Source organism: Osmerus eperlanus, chromosome 5, assembly GCF_963692335.1.
Source record: "Osmerus eperlanus chromosome 5, fOsmEpe2.1, whole genome shotgun sequence".
NCBI lineage: Eukaryota > Metazoa > Chordata > Actinopteri > Osmeriformes > Osmeridae > Osmerus > Osmerus eperlanus.
The window spans coordinates 13,999,634-14,014,439 of NC_085022.1; the positions used below are offsets into that span (position 1 = coordinate 13,999,634).

Consider the following 14,806-nt stretch of genomic DNA (forward strand, 5'->3'; position numbering starts at 1 on the left):
GGTCTGGATCTTTCTCTCTCTGAGTTTTACTCTCCCTCTCCTTTCGTTCCTCCTCTCATTTTCTCTTTTCTCAGACACATCAGCCTTTCATCTCTGCATCCTGCTCCCTCTGTAAGCCAGAGAACTGCAAGGATTTGTGGGTAAGCGTGTTTGGAGTCCTCAGCTGGAAATGTGGGCTGGGGAGACAGTCTGGATGAGGTGAAGACATGGTTCCTCTCCAGCCTCACCTGACAACTAGTTACCTTTATTATTTGGCAGACCATTCCTTACAACCATAACCTTTGTCTGGCTAATAGCAGGGTTTCGACAGCTTGTCAATCAAATCACTGTGGGAAATATCAGGGAATGTTTACGTGCTTATGTTGATCACAATCAGCAGAGCAGCTATTGCCTCATTATCTGTCTTCCACACCACCAGATCTCCAGTGCACCCCATATCCTGAACAAGCCTATTTCATGCTTTCTGTCCAATACAAGCTACTGACTGAGGAAGGTGTGCCTCAATCCTGACTCAACCGATTTCTACTGTTTCCTAACAGCAGTTTGATGCACCACCACAGGGGCCGTGGCGGCCATCGTCAGCGGGTCGAGGTGACCCCCCCCCCGCAACTCTCTGCCTCGACACACAGTCTCCAAATATCAGGCGGGACAGTCAGGTTCGACCAACCAACAACAACAACATCAAAAGGGTCTGGTGGAGGACATGGTAAGGGGCAAAGGACCTCCAGATGGGCGTGACACCTGTGTTTCTATGGAGAAAACACAACAGAGAGAGGGGGGGAGAAAGAGACAGATGGAGGGAATCCATAGATGAATATTGACTTCTTTCTACAGAAGGAGAGTGACACAAAATACATCCTCAGAGAGCTTCAGCTATGGTGAGCAGAGAAGGGCATGGCAGGGGAAAGAAAAATAAGGAAGAAGAGATTAAAAAAAGAAAGAGATACAAAAGATAAAACCAGATATAAAGAAAGGGAGATTAACCGCACACGCTATCCGTTCTCTCTCTAGTCCAACCCCTTCTTTCAATCTTTTTCCTCGAAGATTGCTTTCCCTCTCTCTCTCTCTCTCTCTCTCTCTCTCTCTCTCTCTCTTTCTCTCTCTCTCTCTCTCACTCTCCCTCCCTCCTTCTCCCTCCCCCTCTCTCTCTCATTCTCCCTCCCTCTCTCTTGGAATGCAGTGAGAAGTTGACCTAGGCGCTGTCCTACACTGGAGCTCAGCTGGTCTGCAGTGTGGAGAAGGTTTTATGACCCCAGCTCTGCCTCCTGACTGTTCCCTCCCTGCCTCCCTCCCTCCCTGCCTCCCTCCCTCCCTCTCCTCTCCTCTCACTCCTCCTCCCCTCCTCCCTCCCAGTCGTCTCTTCCCTCCTCCCCTCCCCTCTCCCCCTCTGCGCCTGACAGACAGATGCAGACAGCCAAATGTCCACACCCCCCAGGCCAGCTAGTCACAGTTACACAGTTAGAATGATCAAATGAGCGAAAGAGAGAGAGAGAGCAGACAAAAGCAGAAAGACAGAGGGAGGGAGGGATCAAATGAGAGAGAGGGAGAGAGTGGACAGAGAGAAGCAGACCGATTGAGAGAAAGAGAGCAGAGAGAGAGAAAAAATGAGGAGAAAGACAGAAAGAAAGCAGAGAGAGCAGACAGAGAGAGACAAAGAAAGAAAGAGAGAGAGAGAGAGAGAGAGAGAGAGAGAGAGAGAGAGAGAGAGAGAGAGAGAGAGAGAGAGAGAGAGAGAGAGAAAGACAGCAAAGAGAGAGAGACAAAGAAAGGAAAGCAGAGAGAGAGAAAGCAGAGACAAAGAAAGAAAGCAGAGAGAGAGCAGACAGAGAGAGAGAGAGCGGAGAGTGAGAGCAGAGAGACAGCAGACAGAGAGAGAGCAGACAGAGAGAGAGAGAGCAGACAGAGAGAGCAGACAGAGAGAGAGCAGACAGAGAGAGAGAGAGCAAACAGAGAGAGAGAGAGCAGACAGAGAGATAGAGAGCAGACAGAGAGAGAGCAGACAGAGAGAGCAGACAGAGAGAGAGCAGACAGAGAGAGAGAGCAGACAGAGAGAGAGAGCAGACAGAGAGAGAGCAGACAGAGAGCAGACAGAGAGAGAGCAGACAGAGAGAGAGAGCAGACAGAGAGAGAGCAGACAGAGAGAGCAGACAGAGAGAGAGCAGACAGAGAGAGAGCAGACAGAGAGAGAGAGCAGACAGAGAGAGAGCAGACAGAGAGAGAGCAGACAGAGAGAGAGAGCAGACAGAGAGAGCAGACAGAGAGAGAGCAGACAGAGAGAGAGCAGACAGAGAGAGAGCAGACAGAGAGAGCAGACAGAGAGAGAGCAGACAGAGAGAGAGCAGACAGAGAGAGAGAGCAGACAGACCCCCCAGCATCTGCTGTCTGTCTAAATGTAACACAGCAACAGGCTGTAATGTCAGTCTAAACAAGATGCTATGACAGCAGCTCTCCTTCCCTCACTTTCACGTTGTCACTCTCGTGTCTTTCTCCTTTTCTCTCTCTCTCTTACTCCCTCTATCCTTCACACTACTTTACTCTCTCTTTTTCCCATTCCTCTTCTCTCTTGCCCCACTTATTCAAGTCACAATGTGAGCCTGAAGTAAAAAATACTTTTCAGAACATTCTCTGGTGAGGGGTGAAAGACACTATGACTATCCTTCAATCTCCACCTCTTCTTTCCTAACCATTCTGCCTCGGGCTAAAGCTCTCTTTCTCTCTTCAAGCCCCCTATGCGCTCTCTCTGTCTCTCTCTTCCAATGCCTCTATCCCCTTATCGTCTCTCTCTCTCTCTCTCTCTCTCTCTCTCTCTCTCTACTCTCTCTCTCTCTCTCTCTCTCTCGCTCTCTCTCTCTTTCTCTCTCTCTTCCAATCCTTCTATTCTTTCTCTCTCTTTTCCAGTCCCCTTATCCTCTCTCTCTCTCTTCCAATCCCTCTATCCTCTTCTCTCTCTTCCAATCCCTCTATTCTCTCTCTCTTTTCCAGTCCCCTTATCCTCTCTCTCTCTCTTTCTCTCTCTCTTTCTCTCTCTCTTTCTCTCTCTCTCTCTCTTTCATCTGCAGCTATCCGGCAGATCAATGCACTGTCTCATTATGCAGACTGGGTTCATTTCCACAAGGTTCCACTTCCTGTGCATGAGACTCCATGTAACACCCAGTTCCATACACAAACAAAATGCACACAGACACACACCACACACATACACACACAGAATGCACACAGACACACACCACACACATACACACACATAATGCACACAGACACACACCACACACATACACACACAGAATGCACACAGACACACACCACACACATACACACACAGACACACACCAGTGTGTGGAGTGGGGGGTCATGTATGCAGGGCATGCTGCAGCGGGCCCCCGCCATGCAGACAGTAATAATTAGCTGCAGTCAGCGAGGCTGTCTTTGAAGACTTGGTATGTGACAAGCCAGCCCACTCCAGGAAACACACAGCTCTGTAAATCCTCCAGAGCACATAGCACACATAGTACTAGTGCTCTAGGTCATCCTCTGGCTCAGTCTGCCCAGAACGTGTCTTCATTACCTGACGTCCCGTTTGAAATCCCCCTCCTCGACGAATCTCTTGATGAGAAACATCTTTACGTCTCCCAGAGAGCCACAGACTGGGTCAGCTCTGATCTTTAGACTTGCGAAACCTGTTGGGTGCTCTATCTTCCACACCGTCACACGTGAGAAGGTTCTAGATCGCTCGGAGCTGAGGACGGGACACACTCTGCCGGCTGTGATGAGGTGAACAATGAGATCGTTTAGCAGGAACTTCGATCAAAACAAGTCAGGTGGCTGAGCGGTGAGGGAGTCGGGCTAGTAATCTGAAGGTTGCCAGTTCGATTCCCGGCCATGCAAATGACGTTGTGTCCTCGGGCAAGGCACTTCACCCTACTTGCCTCGGGGAATGTCCCTGTACTTACTGTAAGTCGCTCTGGATAAGAGCGTCTGCTAAATGTAAAACAACTCACATCTTACTGTTCTGCCTCAGCAACAAGTATGGCTTCAGGGCAGCTTGATTTAACTTTCTAGGTTGAATTGGTACTATGTAAATTAGTTTATAATGTTCCCTTAACTATGTTAAACATGCAAATCTAACAAACCCCCTGGGTTGAGGTCAGTATTTTGTCACAGGTGTTGGGTCCCTGTGCCCAGGGGGCCTAGCATGTTACTGGCATGTTCATAGTATGTTCTTAGCATGCTCCTAGCATGATCCTAGCATGTTCTTATAATGTTGCTAGAATGTTCCTAGTAAGTGCTAGAATGTCTCAAGCATGTTCCTAGTAGTCTATATCTGTACATCTCTTTCCCTGGCTCTCTTCCAGGCTCCTCTGTGTGTTTCTCACTGAATGTGAGGGTTTTAATGAAGTGTGCTTGTTTGTCTGTGTGTATACATGTGAATCTGTGTGTATGTGTGTTACAAAAAGTGTGCTGAGACCTTATGAGGGCAATGGGTTCTGTTTGATTGAGGAGCGTGTGTGTTTGATCTTGCTTTGCCTCAGTAGCGAGGGGAAGGAAGGAAGGAAGGAGAGGAGGGGAGGAGGAGAGGAAGAAAGGAAGGAGGAGAAATGAGTGTGTAGCATGTGAGACCTCTACAGTCCAGATAGAGCAGAAGCTTTTGGCTGAGGCACAGATCCAGGATCTGATGATCCCACAGCAACGCCACATTCTTATCTCTCTTAGGGAGACAGCCACAGGACACAGGACAAGTTTAAAAGAAAATACCAGCTCGGCCAATTCAACTCACCAGCAGCTATCCCTCCCCTTCCCCCCAGCGTCCAGCCCCAACAACAATAACAAGTAGCACCTGGAAACGGTTGATATTTTAACAACATTACAATACTACAGAACAATAAACAAAGCCTCTCTCACAGTCCAGATGTCATGTGCTTGTCATTTTCTCAAATATGACCAGCATGTCACGCTGTCGACAGACCCCCTCCTAAAAACTGGTCATGAGGTGCACCCGCAGCAAACCGAATAGCAACTCGCCCACCCCCAGCGTGACGAGCAAGCAAATCAGTACACCGAAACCTACGATCATCCACCGATTTCTCCCGGCAGGACGAGCCGACCAGAGGAAGGAGGGTCAAAGACTTACCTCGGCCCAGCCTGAGGTGACCTCACGGGACGCCGGGGCGGCGAAGATCGAGGAGTGTGAGACGAGAAGGCGAGGGAGGGGAGGTGTGAAGGGAGGGAGAGAGAGAACGTCCTTGGAGAGAGGCAAGGGGAGAGTGAGCCGCGGAGCGAGGACCGACGGAGGAGAGGGCTGTGAGGGAGAGGGCAGGGGCTGGAGAGAGGGAGAGAGCGAGAGCAGAGTGGAAGAAAGAGGAGGGTCTGTCGAAAGCAGGAAGCTGGCCCTCCGCTCTGTTCGTGTCTCGGAGGAACACTTGGGCTCTTTAAACCTCGTCCAAACCTTCTGGTCTCCCCGCTCCAACCCCCTCCTCGCCCCCCTCTTCTCCCCCTTTCGGCCCCCTCCTCCCCCAGAGCCAGGCTCCAGCTCCAGCCTGCTTCATTACTACTCTCTCCTCACCCTTCAACTCAGGGTGACCCCTCCCTCCCCTCCCCTTCCATCCCTCCCTCCCTCCCTCCCTCCCTAGGATCTGAATAGTGTTGGAGCGGTGTGAGAATCCGGGGATGGATTGGAGCTGTGGAGTGTGTCACAGCACGCCACGGTGAAGGAGAGGAGAGGAATCCAGCCCTGGCCTGACCCCAGCCTGGTCTGACTCCCTCGCACAGACCCTCAGGGAACACACTTCTCTCCCGTGTCATTTATGGACACCGTGAGTAAGGACATGTTGTCCTTGATGTCAGATAACTACAGAGACTCTCCTCCACAAAAGAAGTGTCCTGTCACAAGCATGCAACAAACAGACCCATGTTGGAGAGAGAGAAAGAGGGAAAGAGAGACATAATGAGAGAGAGAGACAGACAGACAGACAGACAGACAGACAGAAAGAGAGAGCACATAGTATCTCAAGATCTCTGCTTCCCACACTAAACCCCGTCACAGTAAACCACATCCGATTGGGCCGCGAAAGCTCCAAGCCCTCCAAAGTATGCCCCACCCTTGGTACCGACGATGGCCTGCTCACCTCTCCGTTGTCCAGCCACAGCAGGAGCGTGTGGGCGGTGGTGCTGGAGACCTGGGCCCGGAGGCTGGCCCTGTCCTCCTGGCTGGCCTGCAGCTCCAGGGCCAGGCGCAGCTCCTCGGCCAGCTGCAGCACCTGCAGGGGCCCCGCCGAGATGCACGAGGACGGGGAGCCCAGATCCAGCAGCCCGTTAGAGTACTCTGCTGCCGCCTTGGAGCCTGGAGGGGGGAGGGGAAGGAGAGAGACAGACAGACAGGGGGGAAGAGTGAGAGAGACAGACAGACAGGGAGACAGACAGACAGGGAGGGAGACAGGGAGGGAGGGAGGGAGGGAACAGGGGGAGAGAGACATAGAGAGAAAGCAAGAGAGGGAGAGGAAGGGAGAAGGAAAGGGGGTGGGAGGGGGATAAAGAAAGAGAGAGAGGAAAAGAAAGAGAGAGGGATAAAGTAAGAGAAAGAGATGAAGAACAAATGATTGAGATTAGAGTTGGGATAAAAGGACAGTCATGAGGCACATACAGCATACAGTACAGTATTGTAGTTTCGGTGACCTCGGAACCTTCACTAAGCACACTGGAGATGCACAGGCAAACAGCTTATGTGTCCTTGACGGATGTGTGTGTGTGTGTGTATGTATGTGTGTGTGTGAAAGAGAGAGAGAGAGAGAGAGAGAGAGAGAGAGAGAGAGAGAGAGAGAGAGAGAGAGAGAGAGAGAGAGAGAGAGAGAGAGAGAGAGAGAGAGAGAGAGAGAGAAGTCACCTGATACTACAGTTTTTGCGTCCTGATTCTCAGGCTTCATTTAAAGGCATACACAATAAGGAATTTCAAAAGAGGGGGCATCTACACTGGGCATCTACACTGGGCTCTCTGCAAAGATGATCGTAGCGATCCTCTGTTCAGAAAACTTTTGTCAGACAAGTAAACACCAGAGGTGACCAGAGGTTGGGCAGTGCCAATCAGCTTAGTCCCTAACTCCTCTGTTCATCTCTCCATCCCTCCATCTCTCCGTCTGTCCACGTGTCTCCTGCATCACATCACATCTCTACTCTGGCCCAGCAAGACTTTTAACACTACATCTGGGACTACAGATCACACACACACACACATCTGGACTACAGATCACACACACACACACTACATCTGGGACTACAGATCACACACAAACACACACTACATCTGGGACTACAGATCACACACACACACACATCTGGGGGCTCTTATAAAGTTGCTGTGCTGTAGGGAATTGTCTGACGCAGCAGTTCAGCGGTCCAACATCAGTGAGGCAGCCCTCGCTGACACCACCTGTAGGAGACCGTGGCAGTGCTGCCTCAGGGCTATCAGTAACAGGTGGACAGGCTGACTCGCTCTGAGGCTGGGAGAGGAGATCTGCTACACGCCAGCTAATCCCACATTAGAGAGAGGATCACAGAACAGGATTAGCATGAAGACAGAACGCTCCAGTACTCGACCCTTCTGCCTTCTCATCATCTCACGGCACCGAGACCTAGAATATGGAGCTGGCTCTCTACTTCTCAATACTGTACTATGAGTCCAGCCTCTACACAACGTAGTTACATGATGATGATGATGATGGTCAGGATAATGATGCTAACCCATGGGCTGGTCTGAGCCCAGAGCAGAGGGACCCAAACACAGTGAAGTGCATGTTGTTTGTGTGTGTTAGAGTGTGTGTTAGTGTGTGTGTGTTACAGTAAAGTGTGTTAGAGAGTGTGTGACTTAAGAGTGCGTGTTAGAGAGTGTGTGTGTGTTAGAGAGCGTGTGTGTTAGAGAGAGTGTGTATTAGAGAGTGTGTGCGTGTGTTAGAGAGTGTGTGTGTTAGAGGGTGTGCGTTAGAGAGTGTGTGTGTGTGTTAGAGAGTGTGTGTGAGTGCGTGTGTTAGAGAGTGAGTATGTTAGAGAGTGTGTGAGAGTGTGTGTGTTATAGAGGGTGTGTGTTAGAGAGTGTGTGAGAGAGTGCGTGTGTTAGAGAGTGTGTATGTTAGAGAGTGTGGATGTTAGAGAGTGTGTGAGAGAGTGCGTGTGTTAGAGAGTGTGTATGTTAGAGAGTGTGTGAGAGAGTGCGTGTGTTAGAGAGTGTGTGAGAGTGTGTGAGGACACCCAGAGCAGCCAGAGCTGCAGCAAGCAGAGCTGCAGCCCCAGAATACGTCCCGTCCAGCGCCCGGGGCGGTGGTGGGCGGAGGAGAGCCGGGCGTACAGGAAGGGATTATTCACGCCCGCTCGCGTCTCCTCTACAAATATCACGAGCATGGATGCAGCCAAACACGGGTGTGTATCAGTTGTCTGATATGTGCAACGCACCCAGAAATACGGACAAGCCTTTTCACTGTGTAGCATGATTTTTAAACTGTTCTTTTCTGATGGCAAATACCTTTGAATATGATTGCAGACGTACACCTGATCTTGGCAAAAGTTCATATTAAGCATTTCAAGCATTAAAATAAGACTTGTACATGGAGTCCTTCCTGTAACTCTTAACTATTTCTGTAATGGCCAGTAGGTGGCGCATGTACAGTACATTGCTATCGAATCCACATAACTCTTGAGCATGAAAAAACAGTCAGTGCCCACATTCGAACCTCATCAGAACTCCTGAACCAGTCTGCATTCTCAAATGGGAACCTTTTCTACTCAGTAATCAGACCAGCTTATTAAAATACCTGTGACGATTGGTTCTAAGAACTCGGTCAGGGCAACAGGATAAGAATTCTACTTTGTGTTGAGTATACTCTGAGGAATGGCCTCTTTAATGAAAGTGAGCTTACAATAGGACGACACATCACAAAACACAGCATCTGAAAGGAATGAGAGGATAGGCTGGGACAGGAGGGGAGGAGAGAGGGGGGAGGGGACGGGGGAAGAGAGATGGAGAAGGTGGAGGAGAGAGGGGAGAGGTGAACGGGAGGAGGAAAGAGGGGGAGGAGAGAGGGGGGAGGGGAGGGGGGAAGAGAGATGGAGAGGGTGGAGGAGAGAGGGGAACGGGAGGAGGAAAGAGGGGGAGGAGAGAGGGGGGAGGGGAGGGGGGAAGAGAGATGGAGAGGGTGGAGGAGAGAGGGGAACGGGAGGAGGAAAGAGGGGGAGGAGAGAGGGGGGAGGGGAGGGGGGAAGAGAGATGAGAGGGTGCAGGAGAGAGGGGAGAGGGGAACGGGAGGAGGAAAGAGGAGAGAGGGGCATCTGAACATGAATGTTGTTAGTGGGGGAACTAATGGGCAAATTAGGAGCAAGATAAGGGGCCAGGGAGCAAGGGGATCAGTGTGTGTGTGTTTGTGTGCGTGTGGTATGGGAGTGGGTCATGTTCCCTGCAGCAAGCTTAGCCATTGCCAAAATGATTTAACTAATCAAGGCTAAATGGTTATTGCAGTCAGTCAACAAATTGCTGAGTGTGTGTGTGTTTGTGTGTGTGTGAGAGTGTGTGTGACAGGCTTGACATGACAGTTTGTAGCCGATGGGGGCAGCAGGGTAACTGGCCATCAGTCTGAGAGGAGGGAGACAAGCCATCTGACAGGCTTGGGATTGTGTCACAGCTGGACTACCGATATATCTATCTATCTGTCTGTCTGTCTGTCTATCTTGTCATGGCTGACTGCCAATGTGTGTCTGTATTAGCAGACCTACTTAAAACAGAAAGGCATACAGTTAGTTGTAATGCAGACAGACAGCCATGTAGTCAGTGGTAGGGTACAGACAGACAGGTATATAGCCAGTGGTCGGGTACAGACAGACAGACAGACAGGTATATAGCCAGTGGTCGGGTACAGACAGACAGACAGACAGACAGACAGACAGGTATATAGCCAGTGGTAGGGTACAGAGAGATAAGCAGCAATATGTTTCCAGACCTATGAGAGCAGTGTCGGGTAGAGCAGTGTCACCTTCCTCAGACAGACCCCATGTTTTATTCAGCAGCTCATTGCTATGCTATTAGCCTGCGTTATCCTGCCCATTGTGTCAGGGGGTGAGCACGCACGCATGCATGCACACACACACACACACACACACACATCTTTCATTGAAAACACACAGAAAAACACACACACTCACACACCTGGCATCAAACACACACCTGCAGCTTTATCTATTTTGCAGAACAAATTACTGTGTAATGACAGTGCAGGAAAGGTAAAGTCCCACATACACCTGTCATGGGCACACACAGTGAGTACAAAATGGCCCCCAGTGTCGCCCTGATGAAACATTCACATTACGGTAATTTACAGTATTACAATATTTCAAAGCAACATAAAGATTGTGTATTTTGTATACCTGTCCCATAACATTGTGAGACAGGTATAGGACACTTTTAAGAAAGTATAAATTATTTATTGTCCTGGCTTCATTCACTTACAGTAAAACTGAAAGAAATGACCTCCCATGCAGGACTTGTTTAAGGAGTTGTTGTTCAAAGGGATAATATTAATAAACAAATCCCAGTTTGTGCCACAAAGTTGCTTAGCTCTTACCAGCGATGATGTCATCCATCTGCTCCAAGGCTGCCTCTAACATGTGACTGGCGTCTGATTCCATGGCAACAGCCGGCTGCCTTCGCCTGCTGACTTCCTGTGAGAGGAGGAGGAAGAAGAAGAAGATGATGACGAGAGGAGAGAAATTCCAAGTGTGATGAAGTCTTAAGGGCTTCAAATTCAAATGATCTTCAGTGTGCAGTAAATGTCTATTGGTGAACTCAAAAGTGGAATGTTTTACAGATTACACACATCCCAGATATACTGTATGGGTGCAAAACTGTAAGGCCTCTACTGAATTAGGACACATTGATGCTGTCTTCTTCGTGGCCTCTGTCACCAATCCAAGAAGTCAGCCGACAGGCTCAAACATGGCTTCTGATTCTCTTTAGAAATGATCACTTGACGCCTTCATTATAAGCATGACACACAATGGAAAAGCTGTTCAAACTAATCCCCTCATCGAATCCTTGAAATGATTGTGAACCGCGTGGAGGCAGGCAGGCACAGAAATAGGCAGGCAGGCAGACAGACAGACAGATATCAAGACAGGCAGGCAGGGATATAAACAGGCAGACAGGCAGACAGACAGACAGTCTGCTGAAAGGGCCGTGGTGTCTACATTGTTAATAACCAGCAGGGCCACATTAGGCTGGTTGAGACACTTGCGGATAGCTCCATTCAGACTCACTGACAGACCCTTTGTTTATCTGGTCAAAGGACGGTTTAGTGTTATAATAACTGTTGAAATCATGTGTCTATGTGTTGAACCCTCAAATCCTTAAAGAGCCTGAGATTAGACACCATGAAGCCAGGGGGCCTTGGTACTGTGACAGTTAAACACAGTGGGACACTAAGCTTAATAACCCATCCAGTCTACTATACTGGCCTACTGTATACTCTACTATACTGGCCTACTGTATACTCTACTATACTGGCCTACTGTATACTCTACTATACTGGCCTAGTGTATGTAGGCCATGCCTGGTCATGCAACTGTGGAGCATGAGAGAGAGAGGCTGTCAGCTTAATGAAGGGGCCTGGTTGGACTTCATCAAGGCAACAGCTCATGTCTGGTGGCAAACGAACACACCACCCCCTGAACATTATTGTATTCGAATCTTTAAAAAAGAATAATAATACATGGGGGGGGGGGGGGGGGGGGTCAATAGATATGATATAGACAGCTTCCTGTTTCACCCCCCAGATAAGGAACTATCTGTTTATTGATCTGTCCAGGTAACTTCTGGTTTGGTAGAGTTGATCCTGAAACAGACACACCTTGTTTCAGTCACAACCTCCTGTAGAACAAGTTGATCAGCCCTGGTTTAAACTTCGCTGCCTCGGATGACGACAGCATTCCACCGACAAGCAAACTGTGATGTCAGTTTGCTGGTGTTTTGGTGAATGCAACGAGGCCTTAATAGTTGATCGTAGAAAAGAAGCCTGGAATTATCATACAGATTATCTCACAGCTCCCCCAAACACAGACCCAGTCTGAGGAGGATCACACTACAGTATATATAGCGGGGGGGAGGGGCTATATTTACCAGAAAGCGCCCAGGCCAGAACTATTTGACATCCAATTATAATGAACTTCCTGTCTGACGGTGCAGTTTTACTGTCCGCAGCGTATTCTGCAGACCTCGATTCTCTCTTTTTGTACACTGAATCTACCTGTCTCTGCACCCCCCTCCATTCTCCTCCCATCCCCTTCGCCCTGCTAAACTGTTGACTATGGAGAGCGAGCGCTAATCCCGCGCGCTGCAGTCAAATCACATTTGTATCTGAAACTCAACACCTCAGCAGTGACTGGCTGAACTAGCTCAACAGTCAGAATGCAGGAAACAGCGAGTTAGGAAATAATGAGAACAAGCCAGGGACTCAAACAGGGTCTGCAAACACGCGCGGCAGAATCAATGCAATATAGTAGGCTATTTGCGACTGCTTGTTGGTGGAGCACAGGAGGTTACTTTGAAGCAGATTGACTTCGGATAAACAACATAAACAACAGCATCCAAACAGTCATTATGCTGAAGTCGGGCAAGAAAATGTTGGAACTGCAAACTGTCTGGGATGCAGTCCCAGCTAGCATGTGACCGACGGGCAGCAGCGGTCGACTGGTGGCATAATCAGCGGGCGCCACCAGCGGCTGGTGTTTTGCTCATCATTTTACCAGCGGCCCACCAGTGCCAGCTTACTCTAATTGTTACGGTTTGTAAGTGTAAAACTCTCCTGGCCATTACAATTGATCCTGAAGTCGCTTGGGACCTGCTCTACCATGTAACCTGGGGATGCACCGATTGTGAAATACTGGGCCAATACCGATGTTTAAATAGCAGTTTTGCCAAAAGGCTAGCTGATACCAACGTTCGGCAGCTAGATTGGTGCATTCCTAGTGGAATCATTAACAAATTGAGCTATTTGACTGGTCCCTGTAACCATTCAGGGTCCTTATAGTACAAACACGGTTTGTGCATAATCGTTTCGTGCCCATCACACAAAGCTGTACGGCGCACCACTCCAGTCTGACCCAGCGAGAGGAGGAGGTGGAGGCGGCCTTCTACAACGAGCGAGCCTTCTCCTCCTCCCCCCTCCTCCTCCTCCCCCTTCCTCCTCCCTCCTCCTCCTTCTCCCCCCTCCTCCTCCTCCTCCCTCCTTCTCCCCCCTCCTCCTCCCTCCTCCTCCTCCTCCCCCTCCTCCTCCTCCAGCTGGCTGGGTTTGATAGTTAGAGCAGCATCTTATGCATTTTCATGCACACACATGTTCTTTTTGAAGTGTATCAAGTGGTTGAGGTATAGGTTTTTACAAAAGTGTAATGAGGCATAGTACTGTATAGTGGAGGAGTGTAAGGGGTTGTGTTACCAAAACAAGATCAATATTAATATCCAATTACCTCTGAACGCCCCCCCCCCCCCCACCCTCCATATCAAGTTTCACACGATGAAGTGTGACTACATAGCAGTTCCTGTTAGTACGGTTCCAAAAAACGACAACGTAGTTGCACGATCGTTCATTTCTGTATTCTCAGTCATGATCAGTTTCTTGGAGAAAAACAAACACAACATAACTGAATAATGAGATTCCTAACCGTGTGTCCGTCATCTGTGTATGCAAACTGCATTTCAGCGTTAGTGGGACAGAGCAGGCCTAATGATTAACAAGGTGACCTCCACACACACAGCCAGGCGGAGGAACAACCAACGTTGGGACTGACACTAAGACTAACCCGTGAGCTAACAGGAGCTGACAGCAAGGACACATCTCACCACAGCTTCCCAGCCAGAGCAACAGTCTCCAGATCGCTGACCTGTCCTCCATGTTGGAGATAGACACAAACACTGAGCTGTCCATGTTATATATATATAGAGAGAGAGAGACGCAGAGAAAAGGAAAGAGAGAAACAAGAGAACGAGAGACCGATGGAGAGATAAGGGAGGGAGGGAACGAGAGAGGACGGAAGAGAGCAGGAGAGAAAGGGAGGGAGAGAAGGACAGAGATAATGGAAGAGAGAGAGGGAGAGAGCGAGATAGAGGAAGAGCTGGAATGAGATCAAACAACAACGCTGAGAAAGAGAGAGGGTGGGGAAAGTTGTCCCCTGTGACTATACAGTACTATTAGGCATTGGGCTATTACCCAATCAGTTAACGTATAAGCACCCCAGCCAGCACTGTTCTTGTTGAGCACAATGGGGGAAGCACACAAGGACAACAACACCATCTGTTGCCTAACTAACACGGTTACTCTTCCTAAAACTCGATGGCTCTAAGATTGTTTCCCTTCCACAGGGTTACTCAGTAAAAGGGCTGCGTCGGGCAACGGAAGCTTTTGGGAACCTGACAATTATTGTTGTGGTTATGAGGAGAACAGGAAATACCAGAGCGTGAACCTGTACCCGTGAGAAGTATAGCTGAACACACGCTCACACACCCAACCACACACACACACACATAGACACCCAACCACACACACACACGCCGGGAGAAGGGTGTGGGTTTACCATTCTCTCAATTACTGTGGTTTGTTTGGATTAGCATGGCTAGCTGTTCAAGCTGGACTAAGCTCCAAAGGCCCAGCTCAGCTAAACCTAGATCACTGTCACGCACACACACACGCATACACACGCGCACACAACTACTATCCCTGGACTGACCTTTATTCAAGAGAGACTCTTTCACACATGTTTATCAGTTTAAGGGTAAACAAAAAGA

The 14,806-nt window shown here is 49.3% G+C and overlaps 1 protein-coding gene across 11 annotated transcripts in view; it reads right to left on the reverse strand.

The window, feature by feature from the left end:
- The window catches only part of ppfibp2b (PPFIA binding protein 2b), a 60,382-nt gene that overhangs the window by 40,170 nt on the left and 5,406 nt on the right, over positions 1–14,806 (reverse strand). For all 11 annotated transcript variants that reach the window (XM_062461791.1, XM_062461784.1, XM_062461793.1 and 8 more), the window contains exons 2-3: positions 10,596–10,692; positions 6,123–6,337 (exon numbers count right to left, since the gene is read on the reverse strand). In XM_062461791.1, coding sequence (XP_062317775.1) covers positions 6,123–6,337; positions 10,596–10,659 — 279 coding nt within the window. In that variant the 5' untranslated portion in view covers positions 10,660–10,692. The remainder of the gene's footprint in view (positions 1–6,122; positions 6,338–10,595; positions 10,693–14,806) is intronic.